Here is a 26,052-nt window from a genome sequence, read left to right as displayed (position 1 = left end):
ATTGGTAGTTCTGGCACAGAGTATGAATGACAATCTAAAAACATATGTCTTCATTGGTAGTTTTCACACTCTGAGAGTGGAACTAAATCATGACATTGGTAGTATAAACTTTATAACATTTATTGCTTTGAGATAGGACATTGGCACTTCTGGAACTGAAAATAATCTATATTAGTGATGTATTAGTGTATTAAACTCATTTTTGAAAAAAATTGACATTAGTAGGTTTTGCACCAAGCCACAGTTTAATGGTATTTTTACTGCACTGAAATGGAGAGAATGAGAAGGGTTACATATTGTGGAATACTCAAGACGCAAATATTTTAACAAAATGTATTCAATTACCGTACAAATGAGATCACTTAGAAACAATTATATTTTATCAATTGAGTGTCTAGTTTTGGGAAAAATTACAAAATCTAATCCTAGTTACTTCAGTTATCTTTGATCTTAGTCTCTGATGAGCACGATTCTTCCGCTGTCACCGTTTCGTTTTTCTGTAATTTACTTTTCAATTTACTAACGGCACTTTTCATTCGTTTGAAGTAGCCACCAATACCCTTGTCACTGTCTATTTTCATCATGTGCAATCTGAAACAGAACTGAATTACTAAAACACTAATTTAATAAAACCATATATTGCTTATAGTCCAGTCAAGGAAAGGTTAAAGAGGGAATTGTTTGGAAGTCAATTTTTGACCCCACAGTTCTGTTTATTGTAGTGAGGAGGTAAACATATCATAAGTCCCCACCCCTACTCACTGTGCTAAGGAGGTGGGGGTGGTTCATAGGTACCATTTTTTTGGTTTCTCGCATATAACTAGAAAACTATGTATTTTACGGACATAACTCTTATATACAACATTAAAGCTCACATAATTTCCTACAATATTCATTTCACAACTATTTCTATATCTTATCTTTTTTTTGAGATATCCGCTCTTGAAGGTTTGACATTAAAAAAAACAGTTTGCCTCCAATTTTTGCTCTTATAACTATAACTTTTTAAAAAACGACTGGAAAATCCATGCTGTTTATGAGCTTATAGAGCATTGAATTTTCTTCAATTTGATGTATAATTTCACACTTTTACGCATTTCCCTACAACTGTTGCAGGCAGCAGCTTCAGTGTTGAGTGTGAATCTCCATTTTGCAAAAATAGACAAAGGAATTTGGAGGAAATGTTTTGAACACAATTTTTGACTTTGAAGCTTTGTTCAGACTAGTTAGGAGATCATATCAAAAGTCCCCATTCTCAACTCATGTGCTAAGGGGATGAAGGGTGGTTTAAAAATGGCATTTTTCAGATTTTTGCTTCCACGCTTAGCCTATATCTTGAGAACTATGCGTTCAACTGACATAACTAACTATTCAAAAATGAAGCTTGATAAATTCTCTACACTTTTTGTTCAGTGGAGTTTTGTGATATTTCCAACAGTTCCCGAGATATTCGCTCTTGAAGATGTGTAATTGTTAAAGTAAAAAGATTTTATCCAATTTTTCTCTCTTTCAGGGCTTATAACTAACTCTCCAACAATGCATCGCAAAAATTGGTGCTTGTCGTAGGTTAATAAAAACATTAATACAAGTGTATAACTTGTTTGGGTAAAACCTTGTTGGATAATTTTGTTACTATTAATTAGTTTGTGGTACAGGAGAAAATCAAAGCAGAACAAAACAAAAAGAAAACTCAATCTATAAATAGTAATAATATCTTAAATGTACAAAGTTAAAACACTTAATTGAAAAGTACTAACTGGAGAATTGCAAGTAAAAAAACAAACTCAATTATCATTGATTATTTTTGTAATTGAAATGGTAAGAATATCATGCTAAGCAACTACATTATTCGAATACTTGTAAATCGAATAACTCAAGAGCTCGTGTATAATATAATAGATAAAATAGGACTACAACAGGAAACTTGATCAACTATTTATAATCTTACTTACTTTTTAGTTGTGATGTTATGAATAGGCCCAAACGCTAGAGCAACAACTGTACATGCAAGACAAATCACATTATAAGGCATACTGAAATCAGGCGTTGGAAGATTAATTATCAGTGCTTCAGTGCGTAGCTGGATTAAGTAGCTTGTTCGAGAAGCATTCATACTAGAACAGAAAATAAGTAATTACTTTTTCCAGCAAAACAAATATAACAATAGTTAGCTTCAATAATAAACTAGCAATAAACTAGCTTTTAATTGAAAAGGGTGAAATAAAATTGACAACAGATACTTTCAAGTAGATCAAGTTACTGATACAAGAAAGAGATCTTTCTGCTGAAACATTAAATAAAATAATCTAGATTCGCAACAGACAAATTCAATTCATAACAAAACAACCACCATCTTTCCTGCACCTCTCCCTAGTTCAATTACAATTCTAGATACGTTTAAAGTGTGCTTGATGCCTTCCATAAACTCGTGAACCTTTTATAAGCTCTCTACAATAAGTAAGGAATAGAGACTCAAAACTACAACCAACAATCTAGGTGTAAATATAATACACAAGGTGGAACAGTCAAACGGCACATTTTATGTATTAAAATGAAATTCACAAAAAATATTTTAAAGTCATGTACTCCAACAAATCGTAAGAACACAAATGGAAATTTTGGTTTTATACAGAAACATTGTTAATTTTCGAATATTACTTCAGTAAGGTGGCGACCATCATTTTGCAAACATTGTCAATTCTCACCAGCACATGAATAGACGAAATTTCCAGTATTGAGCTGTTCATAATCCTCTAAGACTTCATGAAAGGCCACTCCATTCGGCCTTTGAATGTGACTGTCTGGTGTGCGATATCTTCGAATGGTATCATTGGTCCAAATATTTATTAAGAGGATGACAACGGCCATGCAGTTATAGTGGGTAACATCAGTCCGCTATGTTCAAATGCTGAACAACTTCCTCATTCCTGAGCTTCGACGATTTCATGTGAATCAGTACACTTATTGCCAACAAGGTGGAGCAACTAGCCATATGGCCAGAGTATCTATTGGGCTTATGAGAATTCTGTTTCCGAACCGCTTGATAAGTAGGAATGGCGGGGCGGCCTTATTTTAACATTACAGCTAGCAACATATTATTATACTACTAATTTACACTAATAATTACTTCATAACAAATTCCTACATTGGCCTCCTCCATCATCCCATCTAAGCTCGTATGATTTCTTTTAATTGGGATACTTCTAGTCAAAGATTTTTGAGATTCGTCCAGCAACAGTGCAGGACTTAAAATGCTGATAACACAATAAATTCGTGCAATAACACCAGAGATGTTACGGCGAGTTAGTGAGGATTTCAGAGTGAGATTTAAACAATGTGTGCAAAATGATGATCGCCAACTTACTGGTGTAGTATTCAAAAAGTAATATTTTTCCGTATAAAACCGAAATTTCCATTTGTGTTCTTATATGTTACAATATATGACTTGAAAATATATGTTCTATGAATTTTATTTTAATACCTAAAATGTACCGTTTGACTTCCCCATCAAATATAACGAATGAAATACTGTATTTTTTAAATTCAGTACCTGAATAACATTGTAAATTCAAAGCATATTGATAAAAATATCAATAATTGAATAGAATTACAGGGTGGCCTACATAAAGATACCCTTCTAAATAGATACGATCCACATTAAAGCTAGCAACGTATTAATAAACTACTAATTTAAACTAATAATTACTTCATCACAAATTGCAATGTAATAATTCCCTTCCCCCAAACCAAAATCCCGTCTTTTAAATCGAACATTCTAGACACTCATTAGTAGTGTAGTGAGACACCATTGCTACAGCTAACCCAGACTCTTTACTGGAGAACCACGGCACTGGATAAGCTCTTAAAGACTAGCTCTAAAAAGCTTTTAAAGACCAAGTACTGTAGGAAGCCTAAGTTATATACTGAAAGAAAGTCTTTTTTCTCTCATGAATAGAATAAATGTTGAAATTTGAGTTGTACACAGTAATAATTCAAATAGTTATTCTTGATTACATAATGTGTATGCTATCATTCCATCTGAATAAGTTTATCTCCATGGAGAAGATAAGGAGCATCTTAGGGTACAACCACACTGAAAGCGGAGCGTGGCGTGGAGGACCGTCGTGAACAATACCATGTTATGTAATGAGCTAAAACACACTACTCGCAGAGCGGAGCGGAGCGTGGCGTCAAACCTTTGGAACAAGCTGGTTTGTTTTTTGGAGCGTCTACGAGCGGAGCGTCAAAGTGCGAGTGCCCTACTAATGTACATAATAATGCATTCTACTACATTTTCCCACCATCTAGTACACTAGTATATTTAATGTTTGTCTAAATTCCCCTGTAATGTGTATTATTTGATTATTCAAAAGAGAAAACTCATCTATTGCACTTTGAAATCAAAAGTAAGGCTATTCTAATCCATTTCATTCATATTTCTATTACATTTTTAAAATGTATCAATTATCTCGCCATCTAGTAAATGTTGTGGGGGAAATTTGGTTCATATTTTTTCCCCGTGCAGAACAAACTGAGTCTTAGCTAATATCGAGTACTTTAAGTAATTATTCTCACAAAGTAATGTCCGTGCAAACTTGGACAACGCCATTTTCTAGGCCCTTGACTCTTGACGCTCAAACGCTTCCTGTGTGTATCAAGAACGCTCTGACCACGCCACGCTCCGCTCCGCTTTCTGTGTGTTTGTACCCTTAGTATTATTGATAAGTTACATACGTAGAGCGTCAAATAGTTTATTGGCAATTGTTATTGTTACAAGAAAGAGAGAGAGAGTACAAGGCATATCCATAAAGTGAGTCGCACATAGCCGAGGGGATTCTATTTCGACTGTTGACGTGAATATATATTTTGTGCAGTATGTCAATTCAATCTCCGCCAGCCCCTTTGCACAATTTACCAACTCTTAATTTCGCTCCTTGCCGGTAGACAAGTGTATTCCCCCATTTGCAGCTTCATGAAGGTAGATAGATAGATTATCTTTAGTTTATTTTTATAATTTTACATATTATAAGTGATGTGGACGAAGTTGAGGCAATAACAGCCCCCTCCACCACTTGACCCACACAAATAAATAGATGGTAGTCTTAAAATGCTAGGTCAGGAAAATGTGCAGATTGGCCAGATATTCCATTTAAATAAGGTGAGAACTTCCTTTTTAATGTGTGATCTGTCATTGCCGTACAACAGGCAGTGTGATCTGTCATTGCCGTACAACAGGCAGTGTGATCTGTCATTGCCGTACAACAGGCAGTGTGATCTGTCATTGCCGTACAACAGGCAGGGTGATCTGTCATTGCCGTACAACAGGCAGTGTGATCTGTCATTGCCGTACAACAGGCAGGTGATCTGTCATTGCCGTACAACAGGCAGTGTGATCTGTCATTGCCGTACAACAGGCAGTGTGATCTGTCATTGCCGTACAACAGGCAGTGTGATCTGTCATTGCCGTACAACAGGCAGTGTGATCTGTCATTGCCGTACACAGGCAGTGTGATCTGTCATTGCCGTACAACAGGCAGTGTGATCTGTCATTGCCGTACAACAGGCAGTGTGATCTGTCATTGCCGTACAACAGGCAGTGTGATCTGTCATTGCCGTACAACAGGCAGTGTGATCTGTCATTGCCGTACAACAGGCAGTGTGATCTGTCATTGCCGTACAACAGGCAGTGTGATCTGTCATTGCCGTACAACAGGCAGTGTGATCTGTCATTGCCGTACAACAGGCAGTGTGATCTGTCATTGCCGTACAACAGGCAGTGTGATCTGTCATTGCCGTACAACAGCAGTGTGATCTGTCATTGCCGTACAACAGGCAGTGTGATCTGTCATTGCCGTACAACAGGCAGTGTGATCTGTCATTGCCGTACAACAGGCAGTGTGATTTGTCATTGCCGTACAACAGGCAGGGTGATATGTCATTGCCGTACAACAGGCAGTGTGATCTGTCATTGCCGTACAACAGGCAGTGTGATCTGTCATTGCCGTACAACAGGCAGTGTGATTTGTCATTGCCGTACAACAGGCAGGGTGATATGTCATTGCCGTACAACAGGCAGTGTGATCTGTCATTGCCGTACAACAGGCAGACTCTCTTCACTTTCTCAGCAAGCCTTGTTCTAAATCGAAATGGTTATCCGTTATCCGGTCTCACATTTTATTATTGCATAGCTTGAAGCCTTCATTTGATATTTCATTGAGATTATTCCTTGACTGTCCCAAAACACTATTATGATGATTTTTTTAGCTGACTTTTCTTGCATAGAGTAACGTGGTGTAACGCCACTGTCTTTTTATTTCAGGTATACAGTGTGAGACAAAATTAATCATATATAACTTATGCAGTCTATCACCCGGTTGCACAAAACTCTGTTGACTTTTAATTCCGATTAAATGTCACGAGAACCAATCAGAGAGCACTTCTTGTCAAAAACCTTTTCCAATTGGTACTCTTGAGATTCAATCATGATTAGAATTTAACAGTCTTTTGTGCAACCGGGCCTTCAACTCATTATGAACATTGCAGTTATTCCTTTCCAAATAAGATAACAGACGATGCTGTGTATTTCTCACTGTTATGTAAAAAATTAAATTTCTTCGGCCGTGAGAGCCTCAGTACACTCACTTTATGTACATGCCTTCTTTAAATTATTGAGTTATTTATAATAATATAATATTTTACTATGAAAGATAATCTTTAAATAATTTTGAATAAAAAATTTCTCACCTTGATGAGAAAAGAGATCCATCTTGTGGAGGCCCAGAAAAGTTCCTGGCTATAGGAAGGAGAGATGTTATGACAGCAGAGCCAACGTAGAAACCATGATTGGCGTCTGGTGGATATTCTTGCCATTTCAGAAACATGTAATCGAATTCAATAGAAATCTCAGTAACTGATCGTGGTCTCAACTCGACTACAACTTCCAAATAATAAGGTCGGATTCTTTCCTTTCCAGGTACAAACTTCTTTAGAACTGCAATCGAAAAATGCAAATTTGATCAATTATTTCGCTTATAAAAAGCCATCCGATATGCAGTGGCTATTTTACCACTTCACTAAGATTATGCGATTATACAGAATAGTTTCTACATAATATTTGTTTGAAAACTTATTGTAAGTTCTAAAAACATTATTTGGAACTAGATGTAGATTGGTTATATGTAATAGAACAGAAGCAGATTTGAGCAAAATTCGGTTAGGAATTTGTGATAATTTTCAAATAAATACATAATTTTAAGTTATATAAGCATTGGAAATGGAAATCTTATTATACTTATTATATTAAAGCTGCAAAGACAAAAAAATCACAGCCAATACGGCTGATTGTCACGGAGAACCAACATCAAAATCAGTTAGAGAACGTACTGGAGGCTATGGGAAAACCTCCAAATCACGAAAATTTTACCCCCCTGGCCCCCTAGAGAACCCCAACTTTTTTCGACATTTGAAATCAGCCTTGCACAGAAAGTTCGATAGAAGCTTTTTTGTTCAGCTCCCGGAGATAAGCCTATAGCCATAGCTAAATTTCAACCAAATTCAAATGGCGACCCGGAAAATTGAATTTTCATCGGAAATTTGAAGTTTTCCCAAATACGAAAAAGTCTCAGCCAAAACTATAAGATTGCTGTCAAAACTGAACACCAAATCTGTTGCATACTACACTGGAGGCTAAGGGAAATCCTCCAGAGCTTTCAAATTCTTCCAACCAGGACCCCTTTTCTCCCCCAAATATTTGGGACACATTCAAACTATTTTCCCACAAAAATTTATTACAAGCTTTTTTGTTCAGCTCCCGGAGATAAGCCTATAGCCATAGCTAAATTTTTAACCAAATTCAAATAGCGACCCGGGAAATTGAGTTTTCATCGAAAATTTGAAGTTTTTCCAAATACAAAAAATTCTCAGCCAAAACTATAAGATTGCTGTGAAAACTGAACACCAAATCTGTTGCATACTGCACTGGAGGCTACGGGAAAACCTCCAGACCTTCCAAATTCTTCCCCCCGGAACTCATGTATTCCATCAAATATTTGGGGCAAATTTAAATTTGTTCCCCACAGAAAATTTATTACAAGCTTATTTGTCCAGCTCCCGGAGATAAGCCTATAACCATAGCTAAATTTCATCCAAATTGAAATGGCGATCTGTGTAACCATACCAAACATACCCGACCTAACCTACTCCCAACATCCCTAAACTAATTAACCTGCCCTCACTCGTACAGTCGTAAAAGGCAAGTGTGCGGGCGAAGCCCGCCTCCCATCTGGAGCGCGAAAGCTGCTAACCCACCCTACTAGGGGTGCAGGGGGCGAAGCCCCCTGCCGAGCGCGAGTCTTATTCTATTAAAGCTACAAAAGACAAAAAATTACGAAAAATTCTCATCCTATACGGCTGATTGTCTTGGAGAACCAACCTCGAAATCAGGTAGAGAACACACTGAAGGATATAGGAAAACCTCCAAATCACAAAAATTTCACCCCCCTGGCACCTCTAGAGCCCCCCAAATTTTTTCGACACATTTAAATAAGCCTCGCACAGAAAATTCGATGAAAGCTTTTTTGTTCAGCTCCCGGAGATAAACCTATAACCATATTTCAATTTCGATCAAATTCAAATGGCAACCCGGGAAATTGAGTTTTCATCAAAAATTTGAAGTTTTCCCAAATACGAAAAATTCTCAGCCAAAACTATGAGTTAGCTGAAGAAACTCAACACCAATCGTGCGAAGCGCGAGTCTGATTGTATTAAAGCTGCAATGACAAAAATTCACAGCCAATAAATAAGGCTGATTGTCACGGAGAACCAACCTCAGAATCAGTTAGAGAACGTACTGGAGGCTATGGGAAACCCTCCAAATCACGAAAATTTTAACCCCATGCCCCCTAGCGTGCCCCAACTTTCTTCGACATTTGAAATTAGCCTCGCACAGAAAGTTTTGATGCAACCTTTTTTGTTCAGCTCCCGGAGATAAGCCTATAGCCATAGCTAAATTTCAACCAAATTCAAATGGCAACCTGGAAAATTGAGTGTTCATCAAAAATTTGAAGTTTTCCCAAATACGAAAAATTCTCAGCCAAAACTATAAGATCGCTGGGAAAACTGAACACTAAATCTGTTGCATACTACACTGGAGGCTACGGGAAAACATCCAGACCTTCCAAATTTTTCCCCCCGGCACCCCTGTACACTCTCCCAATTATTTGGGACACATTTAAATTTGTTTCCTACAAAAAATTTATTACAAGCTTTTTTTGTTCAGATCCCGGTGATAAGCCTATAACCATAGCTAAATTTCAACCAAATTCAAATCACGACCCGGGAAATTGAGTCGGATACAGACCCCGCTACTTAGACCCCCCCCCCCAACAAAAATAAAACCAAATTAGGGAGTTTAGTAATAGATAGCTTAGGTCTATGATGATTCATTTAAAGGCTCTTCACATAGCATAGCTCTTTCCTTGAACTTACCTCTGTTTTGGTGGATGTCACTTGGACTTACTTTTCATTACACCACCATGAGTACATTTGTACTTCAATTATTAATATTGCCGTGCTACCAATTTTTCCTAAATCGGTTGGATAGCATTTCACACCTATTAACCTAAGGATAGTTATCGGCTCCAATGTAATAGATTCTTGATAAACTATGAATGGATCTATCGCCTATGAATGAGAAATCCAGTTTTTAGAGCAAATGAACTTATAATCTTCAGAAGAATTTTGGCAATATACTTCACAAATACACAAAGAACAATATCTTACACACTCAAGCATCTAAAGTCACTACGAGCTAAATACTTATCCAGTTTATATAGTTGAAAACACAATGGCTATAGGCTTGTATACACACAAATCAATTATAGACAAAATAGAACACTATAAACTGTTCAAAACTCAATTTAAAACATTAATAAATTCACTTAAACAGAAAAATATTCAGAGAGCACAAAATTACAACACACGCAGCCAGCCATATTTTTCAGAGAAGAAGGAACAGGAAAAGCCTAGCTACCAGGAACAGAGCAAAGCTTCTTCAGTGTCAATGTTACGGACACGTCACCAAAAAAAATTATAAATTACAAGTTTAGAATTCACATTTTATATTTGTTCTCAATAAAACTTTATTTTGAAACTGTTATTTTAAATTTTATATATCATCTCTATTTAAATAAACCATTTATCTGTTAATTCTGTCAACCCAGTCTCGGTGACACCATGGAATATGCAACACAATCATTTACGATAAATTCTCAGTCAAAAAGTTGTCCATAATCGATTACTCTGATATTTACTATAATGTTTTATAGATCTCGAATTGAAGATTCGATTCCAATCGAGAAAAAATGTAATATTACAAATACCCCCCTCTTGACATAAAAAAAATTTTACTGTTTGAAAATTGTTGAAATTAAATTTGAGAACAGTAACAATTTTTTCTATAAAAACATTACATGTTGTCCTATAATATTGAAAATTATTATAAAAATTCATCAATAGCATTTGTTATATGTTTCCAAACAATATTTCAAGGTATAGAATATCAAAATTACTTTTGATTTAGCTTTATAATTTAAAGGAAAATATCTCAACAGGAAGTTTAATATATAAAGAATAGTTTTTTGAAATTGCACATAAATTTAATAGATAGAAAAATTCAATTTTTATTGCATAAAAAAATTTAGTATGTTGAATAAAAAAAATTATTATTATTATTTTTTTTTTTTTTCAAATGAATTGATGAATTGTTACATTTAATTTTCACATAAAATTTCAATAAATCAAAAAATGTTCATTTCTTTCACTATTGACGCGGTTGATTTTATCGATGCAAATTTTGGAAAACAGTCCGTTAAGGCACTCAGTATGATTTTCAGTTAAGTGTGACTCCAGTGTGATGACGTTAGTGTTGGGCTGATCCGAATACTCGTAGTGTTGGGCTGATCTGGATGCACGTAGTGTTGGGCTGATACTTGTAGTCGACTGATGCATATCAAACTCAATACAGGTGACATCTCAATTAGCATTGCCTCATGCTTGTAGTAGACGGCTGCATACCAAACTCAATACAGGTGACATCTCAATTAGCATTGCCTCATGCTTGTAGTAGACGGCTGCATACCAAACTCGATACAGTCACGTAAATTTAGTATCATATTTGTAATTATACAATGTACATTTCAGGCTTGAAATGACAATGTAATTTGTTTTTTGGAAAAGAGATAGACGCTGCATACAGGATTAATTTAGGTGAGGATTAATTTAGGTAAGGTTTGGTTTTTTGATATTTTCAGTGTTCAAGGTTTAGAGTTCTGCATACAGGAATAATTTAGGAGAGGATTTTTTGAATCAATTCTTTCATGATACTGTGACTGTTATTCTGAATTCAAAGTTGCGAACGTGAACATGGATGGCAATTACCTCCAGGTAATGTAGTAGTGTTGAAGTTTGAGATACTAGGTCAGCAATAAGCGTTGGCGTTGTCATTGGCGTATGCTTTGGTGTCGGCATTGGCATCGGCGTTGATATTGGCATTGGCATCAGCATTGGCGCAGGCATTGGCATCGGCGCAGGCATTGGCATCGGCGCAGGCATCGGCATCAGCACAGGCATTGGCATCGGCGCAGGCATCGGCGTAGATATTGGCATTGGCATCAGCATTGGCGCAGTTATTGGCATTGGTATTGGTGTAGGCATCAGCGTAGATATTGGTGTAGATATTGACATCAGAGCAGATATTGGCGTAGTTATTGGTGTAGATATTAGTGTAGATATTGGCATTGATATTGGCGTTGACATTGACATCAGAGCAGATATTGGCGTAGTTATTGATGTAGATATTAGTGTAGATATTGGTGTAGGCATCAGCGTAGATATTGGTGTAGATATTCAATTGATGAGTCACACTAGTTCGAAAATCACCCAAATGTTCTTAACACTCTTCATGGCGTTCACTTGTTGTCGATTTCGAGATTCACGTGATAATTATTTCAATGTTAATGTCTGTGCTGTACCTGTTATCTTAAAATGCTTATAAACTAAAAAGAAAATTTTGATTAGGCTATCAATACAATCTAATACACATGAAAATTATTTCTAAGTATATAATCAATATAAAATGAAATTGTTAGCATCTTATTATACAGTCAGCAATACATATATTGTGAAATATGGAGATATCAATTACAAATTTTCACTAGAAAAAAAAATAATTTCATTTCCATTTATTCATTTATTCATATATATCATCTCTATTTAAATAAACCATTTATCTGTTAATTCTGTCAACCCAGCCTCGGTGACACCATGGAATATGCAACACAATAATTTACGATAAATTCTCAGTCAAAAAGTTGTCCGTAATCGATTACTCTGATATTTACTATAATGTTTTATAGATCTCGAATTGAAGATTCGATTCCAATCGAGAAAAAATGTAATATTACAATATACAAGCTTATTCTTGCTTCAAGTTTAAGCTTCCGTTAATCCCGTCAAGAGCCTTGCTATACAATTTTATTTAATTGGTTTGAATGTAGACGAAAGATTGTCATGGAATGAGCATGCTGATAAATTAGCTGGTAAGATTAGCAAGGGTATCTTTGTATTACGGTATATAGTAAGATTTGTAAATAGACATATTGCTAGGTGTGTGTACTTCTCTCTCATTTACACTCAACTGGTATATGGCGTAGAACTTTGGGGAAGTACATCTGGTTTAAACTGTCAGAAATTATTCATTTTACAAAAACGTGCAGTGAGGTACTTGGCAAACCTGGATTACAATCAATAGTGCAGGAATGCATTTAAAGAACTAAAATTACTCACCTTTCCATGTATTTATATTTACAGAGTAGTATTATTTATTGCCAATAAGATTAAATCATTAAAAAAGAATTGTGATGTCCATGGTTATTCTACTCGTGGCAATGGGTACCCATTTATTAATCCCCACAGATTAAGATTCTGTGACAAAAGTCCTAGTGTAATAGGTTTGAGACTATTTAAAAAGCTACCAAAATGTTTATATACCCCATCAATGAATTTTAAGAGTAAACTATATGCATACTTAGTGAATAAGGGTTATTACAGTTTGGATGAATTTTTTAGTGATGGCAATAATTGAATTCTGTGTTGTTGTTGTTGTTGTGTGTGTTGTATGTTGTTGTTGTTGTTGTGTGTTGTTGTATGTTGTTGTTGTTGTTGTGTGTGTTCTTACCATAGTTATATGCTCAAATTTTTAATTATACATTGTCATTCTGTTATTTTATTTGTTATGTTTTGACTTGGCCTGTATGATTTTTTTTTGCTCAATAAAATGAATTTGAATTCTTTGAAAATAAAACCTTCTTTTCTTTTTTACTAATATATTAATTTTCAAATCCTGGAAGGATGTAAACTCCATGATTGAAACATTGAAGCGATAGGCTACTTGGAAATCATAGCCATGTGACCAAAAACCATCAACAACACAATGCACATGTAAATAGTGCTAGCCGCTCATGTGCAAATGTTTACAGTCATAAAAAGCGATTGGGCGAAGCGTGAGTCATATATGGTAGAGATATGAAATTACAACAGACAGATTAACTATGTTTCTCCTTCAGTATCTTGTAATAATACAGTAATATATATTCAAGTAATAATTAAGTTGAAGTAATATACCCACTATCAAATCTAATCATTGAAAATGAATAAATATACAGAACAACTAAAAAATACAGCTAATTTTTATAGAAAAAATCTGGAAAGCGTCCTAGCATTGATACAATAAAAATATGTGAGCAATTATTTAAATTGAAATGATATGAATTGAAAGGAATGCAATCACTTACTTGGTTTTATTTCCTTTCCATTGCTACGAATTTTTAGCGTGTGAAAATATATAGGAACAAACCATGGAATGTTCTCAAGGAAGATAACAGTTATTGGAGCCCAATGAGTGTTATGAATTTTTGTAACTATACCACCTTGTTCTTGTCCGTAGCCTGAAATCAATTATAAACGGAATAGGTGACATCAAATCGAATTTGTGATATTACTCTCTAAAAGAATAAATTTTCATTCTTATTCACGAATATGAAGTGGAATTAGTAATATTATGAATGTGATCACAGTAATTTGCAGTCTTCAATAGTTCAGTCGGAAAGGTGGAGTCATGGATTTTAATTTCATGTTATTTTTTTTTTCTTCTTTTCAAGCCACATAGGACCACTTAAGTCAATCAACTAAAAACGTCCTTTGGTTCTATAGCTGTCTGGCTTTTCGATTAGCCCAATATTTCTTCATTCTCTCGGATCGTTGTCGTCTTTCTGCATCAGGGTGATTACAATCTCCCTGTGCATTTTTGGCAAATTGAATATGTTCGTTTCAAGTAAAAGGTTTATTTTATCTTTATCAATGGCATCCTCAACTTCTAAGTCTATTTCTTGAAGATCCTGTTTTAGTTCATCAACATACTTGCCACATTTTTTCTTTTTTAAATTACGCATTACAAGCTGTTTCAGAACTCGATTCTCAGGCATTCGCAGAACATGGAAAAATGAAAAATTCTTTGTTTTTTCATTATACTGAGGATGGGCTCTACTTCCTTATAGACTGTCTCATTGGTTGCAATTCTTCAGACTCTATTCTTTTGATAACTTTTATTTATGATGGTTCTTATGGACCGTCTCTCTGTTTTGCTCGCCTGATCTGTCTTGTTCATGTAATTTAAATATAAATATTTCAAGAATACATGGACCATGTCAGACGATCATAAGACAGTAAAAGGTTTACAAATATTAAAAAAAAACTATTAGTAAAATATACTAATATACTACTAATTGATAGGATGTATAGTACCGTAACACTCAACTACTGTCAATCTTAAAATAATCATTAACCGTGTACAAGCACTAAGAAATTAATGAATTTTTCAATACCCGCTTAAATTGGCTGAATGGCAGCTGCTTGAAATGGTCCGGAGTGTGATTATACAATTTTAAAGACATATAAAAACATTTTCTGAGTTTAGTATGGATGTACTGCTGAACTCTGAGTATTTTACTGTTTCTAGTATTGAAGTGATGAAAGTTACTGTTTGTGTAATACTTGTCTAAACTGCTATGAACATAACAAAAAACATGAAGAACATATAGTGATGGTAGGGTCAATATTCTAAGGCTAACAAAAAGCGGCTTGCATTAAATGGCACATTAGAGATTATTCTTACTGCTTTTTTGGAGAATAAAGATTGATCAGGCTTCCACACAGTTCCCCCAAAGAGCAACACCATACATAAGCAGACTTTGGATGTGAGCAAAATATATATTTAGTAGGACAGATGAATTAACAGTAATTGTACTGAGTCTCCGCAACATGTACATGCCTTTGGCCAAACTGCCGGATATATAATCCAGGTGAGCATTACAGGATAAACACTGGTCAAAGTGAAGGCCCAAAATTTTAAGGGGAGGCTCATTAGAATTTCCGATGAAGCTGAAAATGATGTCAGTAGTTTTATTTATATTTAGAGATAGATTGTATGCAGCAAACCAATCATTTACAACTGCGCTACTTCTTTGAAATACTAAATCCAGATCAGGCTTGGAGGCACAATTTTAATTTTTAATCCCAAATCATCTGCAAACAAATAGCCATCATTGTTTATATTATCAATATTAATTGGCAGATCATTGATATAAATGTTAAAGAGTATGGGTTCCAGAATTGAGCCTTGGGGCACGACACATTCAACCAATCTACCACTGGACAAGACACCATCCTTACAGACAAACTGGTTTCTGTCTATCAAATAAGACAATATAATTTGTACAGCATTTTGTGAAAAAACATAGAAAATAAGTTTTTCTTTCAAAATGTGATGCTGCACAGTATCGAAAGCTTTGGAAAAGTCATCAGATCTAAAGCCTACAGAATCACCATTCTCTAAATTATCTATTATACCAGTTACTACATTAATAATGGGAAGTTGAGCACTTTTTCCAGGACGAAAACCAAATTGTTTATCAGTAAAAATGCCATTGCTCTCAGAGTATTCAGACATCTGCTCATGCATCAAGACTTCATATGCTTAAGAAAAAATGGGAACAATAGGAATAGGTCGGAAATTGTTTGAGCCTTTCTTGTGTAACAGAAGAACTTTAACATTTTTCAGATCTTCTGGAAAAGTACTGTTTGCAATCAAACATTCATTGAACAGATGCGCTAATACTTCACAGACATTGGATGCAGCTAATTTTAAAATCATTGAATTCAAACAATAAATGCTTGAACACATACTATTACTCAATCTCAATATAACTTCAAACATTTTCTCAACTGACACTGGCTTGAATGAAAAACTGACACCAGGCTGTTCTAATTTACAAAAATAGAAAGATGCATCCTTGACACTTACAGGGATATTCTTGCTTATTTGAGAAATGTTATCAACAAAGAAATTATTAAAATCTTCAGCATTTATGTTATTATTAGGAATGTTTGCAACACAGTTAACATTTGTAAGGCTATTTACTATTCTCCACAAGGTTTTACTCTTGTTAACAGAATTACTAATAATAGTAAGGTAAATTCTAATGAAGAGGTGATTCCAAGTGCATAGAGATTACTCACCCACGATATATCTGTTGGCATAAATCACAGGCGGCACATTCAAGTTATAAATTCGAGGTTTCTCATGGGTTATTGCTATGTTGAACAGTTTCTCTCCCATTTTCTTTATATCGAACACAGCAAACTGGCTCGTGTACCCTCCACGTGAACTTATGACACGTTCATGAGGATCAGGTGTGAGAAGGAACGGAGAACCAGTCTGTGAATAATAATTTTAAATATGAATATTAAATATAATTAATTAAAAATCGAAGACATTGAAGATAATAATTTCAATATTTCTACCAGCTTTTTAAGAACTCATGCAACTTAAATTTTTTTCTTAACAAAATAGTAAATGATTATACCTAATATTTTTTATGTTTCCTTTAAGAAGATTGCATTTTAAAACACCAGATTTTCATAACTTGACAGAGTTACAATAGTAAGTACATATATATTATATATTAAGTACATATATATTAGATACAGCATCCTGTATTATTTACTGTATAACACAGCCCAAATTCGAATGTAACGATTTACCATAATTATATTAATTGTCTTATGGAATCATCATGGAAGTGCCCAAGATGTGGGTCCTTGATCACAATGATCCTCCAAAAAAACTCAATTAACTCGATGTGAATAGTTTTATTTTAACCCCTAGTTATCGATTGAAGCACTCTTTCCTATGCAAACGCTTCCACAAATCTCTGATGAGAGATTAAAAAGTCAGTTATCAATAAAAAATGCAATGTCAATTGCATTGAAATTAATCTTGTGAGTTCCCTACTCATGAAAAAAGGTTTCTTAAAAGTCAGTTATCAATAAAAAATGCAATGCCAATTACATTGAAATTGATTTTGTGAGTTCCCTACTCATGAAAAAAGGTTTCTTAAATGTCAGTTATCAATAACAAATGCAACAATGCCAATTGCATTGAAATTAATTTTGTGAGTTCCCTACTCATGAAAAAAGGTTTCTTAATGGTGAAAATCAATAAACTTCTCCAAAAATTTGATTAAAAGCAATGTTCAACAATTGAGTTAAGAATGCACTACCGGACGTTCACCGAGTCTAGTGGGTTTGGGTTCATATTATATGCTAATATCCAAGCTAATCGACAGACAAATATTTGCAGGTTGCTCCGGAATGGACTTCAAGTCAAGTTGGAAATTATAAATTGATATTATTAATAAATTGACACCTTATGGAAGACATCTGCTTTCCTCTGGAATTCCACTTTAGTCTCTAGATGTACAAATAACTCGGCAACATTCTATAAATAAAACCATTTACTATGTTTACTTTTCTTATCAGGGCTACTGATTATTGAGACACAATAAAAAATTATCAAGTATCCTTTATTTTATCACAACATCACTATAGTTTCAACTCTTCAAGTAATTTTTCCTTTTTGTGTAGTTGAGAAGTTGATATTGTGGTAATTATTCATATTGAATGAAAAAGACTAGGAAATTGTCAAAAACCACAGATTTATTGATACTTAATCTCAATCTCTGATAAACGGAGGTTGACAATGGTGTAATAACCGAAACCGGTCTTTCTAAGTATCAATAAATCTGTGGTTTTTGACAATTTCTTAGTCTTTTTCATTCAAAGTGTAATTTTTATTTTGTTCCATTTCCTATAAGTCGATAGAGCATCATTTAATAAATGAAACTATTCCCTATCATTTGATGATAAGGTTGAAAGGAGGTTTATAAAGTTAGCTACTCAACTTACTTGATTCGAGGTGACATCTAGATAAACCAGACTACTTTCAGCTAAAGGACAAGATCCACCCAGGCCGATTCCAAACAACTTTCTCACAGACCAGTCTTGAGTCGATCCTTCCAGAATAACGAGGTCGTATACTAACGATACAGTCTGTTTCAATTCGATAATAGGCTCATCACAGTTGGAATCAGGCTGCAAATAATACAAAAATATATGATAGATAGTTAGAATTTTTCCTAATCGGACATCGGCAGCGGCAAGCAACATTTTTTTTTTATATAAAAAAATCGCAAAAAAACTTTCTTGAAAGTTGTGAGTAAAAAACTCTTTTATGAATAGAAAGGGTTTGCACACAGAAATTCAAAAAGATACTTTTTGAACCGAAAAGAGGGTAGATCCTTTGTCCACTCAGGCAACTTATTAAAGATTTTAGTACTATCTTAGACAATAGGACTTTCGTATCTTAGTCAACCTTGTATTATGTTGGGTCTCAATTTGATGCCTCTAGAAGATGTTGTAAGCATGAACCATATCTCTTGTACAAATTATTGACTTATCCTTATAGGTATGCTGAGCCACAACATAAATATATCAATTGTAAAGCCTTAATACATAAATAAAAATGAAGTATGGTTTACAACGTTCGCTGAAAGTGCCTACCATACTTATCCTCGCGACCTTTTTCTGAAGAACCCCCAGACATGATTACTCCCACTCCTGACTGGGATATCATAATATAACAGAAGGCTATGGAACAACCCACACGTAGATAATTATTAGATAAATGACCCTGTGGACATCTTATTAGGTAGATAGACTTGGAGAGCTTACTGAAAAAATGTCTACAAAGAGGCTCCCATGACAACTCCTGGTCAATGTAGACTCCGAGGAAGTTGGTCAAATTATTCATGACTCAGTTATTGTGATTCAGCCCTGTGCTTGAAACCACAAATAAGTGTTTGAGTCTTTCCATCATTATTAGAGAGACCACTGGCTTCAAGCCACTCATGAGCTTCCCTCTAGCAATCCTCCATCTTCACCCTCAAACTATCCAAGTATCCACTTCTAGGCATCAATGAGGTATCATCTGCATACAAAATGTAATTTTCTATGCAGGTGATGTGTGAAAATAGTATATTTCTCACCTAGAGCAGAAAATGAGATTTTTCCAGCTCGAAATCGGTTTTCAAGTCCGAGGCCGTAGGCCGAGGACTAGAAAAGATTGAGAGCTGGAAAAACATTTTTGCCCGTGGTGCGAACGATATTTTTCACCACACTACAGGTATTGCAGACAAAATAAATAAAGAATACAAAATAAAGAATACTCGTTAAGCTATCGTACCTATCTCTTGATTTTAGTGGTAGAAGATATGCAGTCAGGATTTCAGATTCTTTTAAAATTTCACTTTGAATACCACAGTCATCTTCAAGCATTTTTGAAAATTCGGAATGCACTAATCAACAATAAATAATTGAATAAAACTGGTTGCGAAGCGAATTAGTTTGATTCGAAACTGGAACTGAAATCATGGCGAATTCAGTTGATGATGAAAGTGGACACTCGCCCGATCTAGCGGATGACTTATTAACTACTTCCATGAGCGGCTGGAAAGAGACAACTTTCTGGCCTAGACCGGAAAAGAAACCCTTTTCTGACGTCGTCTGCAAACAAGGTCTTTCAGATCTACGTAGGGACTGGAAAACAGCTGCTTTCTGTGCAGTGTGGCGAAAAAATAATAGCAGAAGATTAGTAATATAATAATAAAGTCATTGTAATAATTGCAACAAATTTATACCTGAATATTTTCATGCAGGTAAAAACTTTGGCAAACCAGATTTGGTTTATATTACAGTTCGAATGTTTTCAGGCGATTATGCATGATAATTATTTATGTGATTTTTGTCTTATATTGACTTCTAAATATGTGTATTTTACAGCAATGTTTCATAATCATACAAATTATTACTCAAATAAATATATCCGAATAATCAGTGGACCAGTCACGGAAAATTGGCTTTTCAAGAAACTTGAAGCATATCTATAATGATTGATATTTCTGTCGTTGAAGGAACACCATATTATACTAAGAGGTCAAGAATTTGAAAGATGAAATAGAGTTCAAACTTACTTTACATATCTGCCGCAAATGAATGCCAAGAGAGTGATAATTCGTGTTGTGTATATGTCCTGCGTTCAAAAGCGTGGCTAATCCTTTCTAGAAGCAGTAAAAAACAATCAAAAGTTATTATTATTATTAATGTTAACACAATAGTGGTTGGGTCAAAACTAGCAATATTCTCAAGTAATATTCATTAATAAGCTTGTAAATAACAAGCTGTCATTTATTGATATAAAATTGGTTTATTGGAGTGAGAATCTTGAGAATAAGCTGTGAAGAAATATTTTTTAAATCTTGCGAAACATTTGAATTTTGACCTTTTTTGTCACAGAAAGTTTATGTACTGAGTGGGGTTACATTATAATTTGAAAAATATAGGTAGGCTACATAAAACGACAATAATCAAATTGAAATGGACCAGCAATATAAATATGGATAGGAAATCTTTGAAGTTTACAAAGTGGAACTTCGATTGAATTGAGTTACTGAATCAAAGTATTTGAATTTTAATTGGGGATGAAGACATTTCCAGATAATCAGTAGTACTTACGCAGTAAATTCTATCCTCATCGATAAATTTTAATTCTACATTTTTAATATAAATAAACGAGTTGATAAGATCAATGAACATTGAAGAAGTAAGTTTTGGAAGAAAATAATATTTTTTACAGTTACCTTGGAGTCACAAGGCAGCAACTTCTTCCATGGTGTCAAATTCTCTGTACATACAATTTCTCTTGGCAACGTGGCATAGCGTAAATGAGTATGATTCAATGGATTCAACAGATCGTCAGTGCCAGAAAGACGGAAACTCAATTCGGGACTGATACTGTTCGAAGAATCGATGAAATTCAATGACGCACAGAGTAATCCTGATAGAGCTGCTGTCAGCTCTTTCCATTTTTTATCAACACTGAAACCGAATAAATTTGTCAAATAGTTGAAACAAATTTAAAATCATTTGATACGTGCAAGCTTTATAGATAAAAATGATAAAATATTGAAGTAAAACTTCATTAAAAGATAGTTTTCACTTGATTTTAGGTTTCATTTTTTAATCTTGATGAAATCTATCCTGTCTTTTTTCAAAGTTCTTCCGAATACAATATTTCACCTGAAATTATTTCATAAAACTGATTGAAATGTTGTACTATCGGATTTCATGAGCCTACTGATTATTACAACCACAAAAAATATTTTAAATATTATATCTTATAGTCCAGTCAAGGAAAGGTTATAGAGGGAAAAAGTTGGGAAGACAATTTTTGACCCCGCAGTTATGTTTAGGGTAGTAAGGAACTACACATATCAAAAGTCCCCACCCCTACCCACTGTGCTAAGGGGGTGGGGGTGGTTTAAAGGTACCATAATTTGGTTTCTGGCATAAAAATAAAAAAATATGTATCTTGAGGACTTGACTGTCATATAACAAATTAAAGTTCACTTAATTTCCTACAATATTAAGTTTGCAACTTTTTTCATATCTCCTCTAGTTTTTGAGATATCCGCTCTTGAAAAAAAACACGTTTGCAACAATTTTTTTCTATTTTTGCTCTTATAACTTTTTAAAAATCGATGGGAAAATCCATGTTGATTATGAGCTTATAAAACATTAAATTCTCTTCAATTTGATGTATAATTTCACACTTTTACGGATTTCCCTACACCTTTTGCAGCAGCTTTAGTGTTGAGTGTGAAATCTCCATTTTTGCAACAATAAACCAATTGACAAAGGAATTTGGAGGGAATGTTTTAAACAAAATTTTCGACTTTGCAGCTTTGTTGAGATTAGTTACGAGGAGAACATATCAAAAGTCCCCATTCCTAACTCATGTGCTAGGGGGATGAGGGTGGTTTAAAATTTGCATTTTCCGGAGTTTTTGCTTCCACGCTCATATCTTGAGAACAATGCGTTCAACCGACATAACTAACTATTCAAAAATGAAGCTTGATAAATTCTCTACACTTTTTGTTCAGTGGAATTTTGTGATATTCGCAACAATTCCCGAGATATTCGCTCTTGAAGGTGTGTAATTGTTGAAAATACAGGTTTTTATCCTATGTTTTGCTCTTTCAGGGTTTATAACTCTCCAACAATGCATTATAAAAACTGATATTTATCGTAGGTTTGTAGAGCATCGAACTTTCTTTGGAATCATGTATTATTTCACTATTCCAAGTTTTCCTTTCATTGTTATAGCAGCATCAATGTAGGGGGTGAAATTTACATTGCTGCAACAAGTGTCAACTTAGCGGTTCCAGACCTTCAACAGAGGGGATAAAGATGCGCACTTTTGCTATGTTTACCAACTAACTAGTCCAAATCAAGCTGCTAAGTCAAAAATTGTTTTACAGACACCCCCTTCAAATGTAATAGTCAAACGATCAATTGTTGCAGCAATGAAAATTTCACCCCCTACATTGATGCTGCTATAACAATGAAAGGAAAACTTGTAATAATGAAATAATGCATGATTTCATAGAGAATTCAATGCTCGACAAACCTACGATAAACATCAGTTTTTATGATGCATTGTTGGAGAGTTATATGCTCTGAAAGAGCAAAACATTGCATAAGAATCTGTTATTTCAACAATTACACACCTTCAAGAGCGAATATCACAAAATTCCACTGAACAAAAAGTGTAGAGAATTTATCAAGTTTCATTTTTGAATAGTTAGTTATGTCGGTTAAACGCATTGTTCTCAAGATATGAGCGTGGAAGCAAAACGCTGAAAAATACAACTTTTAAACCACCCTCATCCCCTTAGCACATGAGTAAGGAATGGGGACTTTTGATTTTTTCGCTTCCTAACTAGTCTCAACAAAGCTGCAAAGTTAAAAATGTTGTTTAAAACATTTCCTCAAAATTCCTTTGTCAATTGGTTTATTGTTGCAAAAATGGAGATTTCACACTCAACACCAAAGCTACTGCAAAAGGTTTAAGGAAATTCGTAAAAGTGTGAAATCATACATAAAATTGAAGAGGTTTTAATGTTCTATAAGCTCATAATCAACATGGATTTTTCCCATCGATTTTTAAAAAGTTATAAGAGCAAAAATAGAAAAAAATGGTGGCAAACGTGTTTTTTTTCAAAAATATCACACCTTCAAGAGCGGATATCTCAAAAACTAGAGGAGATATAAAAAATTTGAAAAATGACTATTGTAGGAAATTAAGTAAACTTCAATTTTTTATATGACAGTCAAGTCCTTAAGATACATAGTTTATTATTTTTATGCGAGAAACCAAAAAATGGTACCTTTAAACCACCCTCACCCCCTTAGCACAGGGGGTAGGGGTGGGGACTTTTGATATGTTTCCTCCTTACTACCCTAATCAGAACTGCGGGGTCAAAAATTGTCTTCCGAACATTTCCCTCTATACCCTTTTTTGAGCATTCATTGCCTGGAATATTAACCGTACAATCAAGATGCAGACTAACATTTCTTAATTTTCATTGCACGGATAAAATAGGTCAAAATCAAGGAGAATATTGGAAAATAAGTTGCATAGCATAAGATTCAGAAAATTGAGCACTAGTTAATTTTTATTCTCTTCTGTTTCGGAGAGTATTGAACCGTCGTTGACGTTTTCAACACTACAGTGGCATATTCCCTGTTTCAATAGGCTACATCAATTTTACTGGTTGCGAATTAAATAGCTGTTTTTTTTTACTAGAATCTACAATTTCATAAGAGCAGGATAAGAGCACTAGGCTAATAGAAATGGACAAATTGAATGACAATTGACAAAAAACATCGATAATGCACAAAAAATACTTACTCATCACAGTCTTTTCGGAACCATGCCCATACTTCAGCTCCCGGAGGGGCATCGTTGACTGGATATCCCCATGATTCATGTCTCCAGAGTCCTTCAGTTAGACTGATATGCAGCTCTTGAATATTGAATCTTCCAACTACTTCTCCCAGTGATCGAGGAAATAAATGACAATGGTCAACTGCAACATTTTTTCAATTAGAAATAGCCTATATGATAGGCTGCATTTAACTATCAGAGTAGATAGAAAGTGAAATAGATCAGAGTAAGTAAGTGGGTCTGTAACAAAAGTTTCAAGAGCGGAACGGTCCCATCAGCTGTGTCGAGTAGAGGGGTGTCAGCTAAGAGACTACAGCTGGACATTTTACTCCGATATTTTTGGGTGAGCAGAGATCTTGTTGCGTTAGATCGTTTTTTCTGTCCTTGGTAGAAAAGAGTGGAGTCAGAAATTGAAGTCAAATTTGGAACAGAATCACGCAATTAAAAGCTATGTGAGACTAAAGAAACTTCTCGGAGACATTGCTTATGATTTAAGACACCATCAAGGAAGAAGCCATGACACGTGCAGCGGTATTCAATTAGCATTATTAAAAATAGTCGCCAGTAAGTTGAAGATGCCGAACATTCAAAGAAACTATCTACCAGTTAAACTTACAATAGTGTAGACAAAGTTTCTTCTAACTCTTGAATTTAGACTTTCGTCTTAGTACTAGACTAACTGGGACTCCATCACATGACAGTGTTCAGGATTGTAACTGAGAATTTGGAAATGATTAACCACCACGACAATACGCCCGTTCACACATTGCCACTGACAAGACCAACCTTGCCCAATGGTAACTTTGCTCAACTACCTATTAACTACCTGAAGCGAGAAAAATTGACTCAAAAAAAATATTTCAGTAGGCGTCGACAAGCACCCTATACAGCATTCCGCCCAATAATTTATGATTAATTAAAAAAGTGCTGTAAAATGTTGTATAAATGCTCAAGAACCTGAGCATTGTTGTATAAAGAATAATAGTATGCTGAAATATTCAATAGATTGTTTTGTTTTGATATCAGTCTTGAATGTTTTTTTTACTAACCCTGATTAACTGATAAATTAATTAACCAAATAATAGCTCAACTTTAGGAAACTTACATTTATGTTGATTGTAATCGGTATTCCAAACTGTAGTAAACTGGAAATATGAATAAACGTGACCGCTGGGAAGTGGTTTCAATAAAAGTTCTTCATGGTACTGATCCTCTTGGAATATACAAACAGCCAACTCAACGCATATAATAAAAATAACAAAATGCTTTATCATTTTAAGCAATATTTACAGTCTCACAATTATAAGAATTTTTTTTAATAATAAAATATAATATTCCATAAGAAAAGGTAAGAAGGCTACACAAACATTCTAACCTAATCCGCCCCAATCACTACCGGTTCGAATTCATACAAAAAGATTTGATAATACATCAAATTTTAAAAGCTCAAATGGTAAAAATACAATTTAAACACAATAATAAATTAATTCTGTCCTTAAAAATTTACTAAAACTAGGAAAAATGTCATTTTTAATTGATTAACATTGCAAGTTGGTTACTTTACGTTTACTACCAAAATAATTATTTTTGATGCAAAATTCAGGAAACTATCATAGAAACTTGCATTTGATAGAGAAGCCAAGATGCTCCGATAGTCACTTTATTCAGGACCTCCTAAATACTGAGGAGATATTTAGGAGGTCCTGCTTTATTCTTAAGCCTTGTACACACGTACGTACAGATTCGCGCGAACA

The 26,052-nt window shown here is 34.5% G+C and overlaps 1 protein-coding gene across 1 annotated transcript; it reads right to left on the bottom strand.

Annotated features, from left to right (window-relative positions):
• Positions 1-319: 319 nt before the first annotated feature.
• LOC111054817 (GPI transamidase component PIG-T) lies at positions 320-26,052 on the bottom strand. Its single transcript, XM_022341917.2, has 10 exons — positions 25,404-26,052; positions 24,263-24,440; positions 21,150-21,387; positions 20,484-20,570; positions 18,361-18,546; positions 16,633-16,831; positions 13,851-14,003; positions 6,745-6,991; positions 1,953-2,114; positions 320-591 (listed from the first exon to the last, which is right to left on the bottom strand). Exons 1-10 carry the CDS (start codon positions 25,570-25,572, stop codon positions 435-437), a joined length of 1,776 nt encoding a protein of 591 aa, XP_022197609.2. The 5' UTR covers positions 25,573-26,052; the 3' UTR covers positions 320-434.

Source organism: Nilaparvata lugens, chromosome 3 (assembly GCF_014356525.2).
Source record: "Nilaparvata lugens isolate BPH chromosome 3, ASM1435652v1, whole genome shotgun sequence".
NCBI lineage: Eukaryota > Metazoa > Arthropoda > Insecta > Hemiptera > Delphacidae > Nilaparvata > Nilaparvata lugens.
Note: the sequence above shows the minus strand (reverse complement) of the source record. Positions and strands in the feature narration are given on the sequence as shown.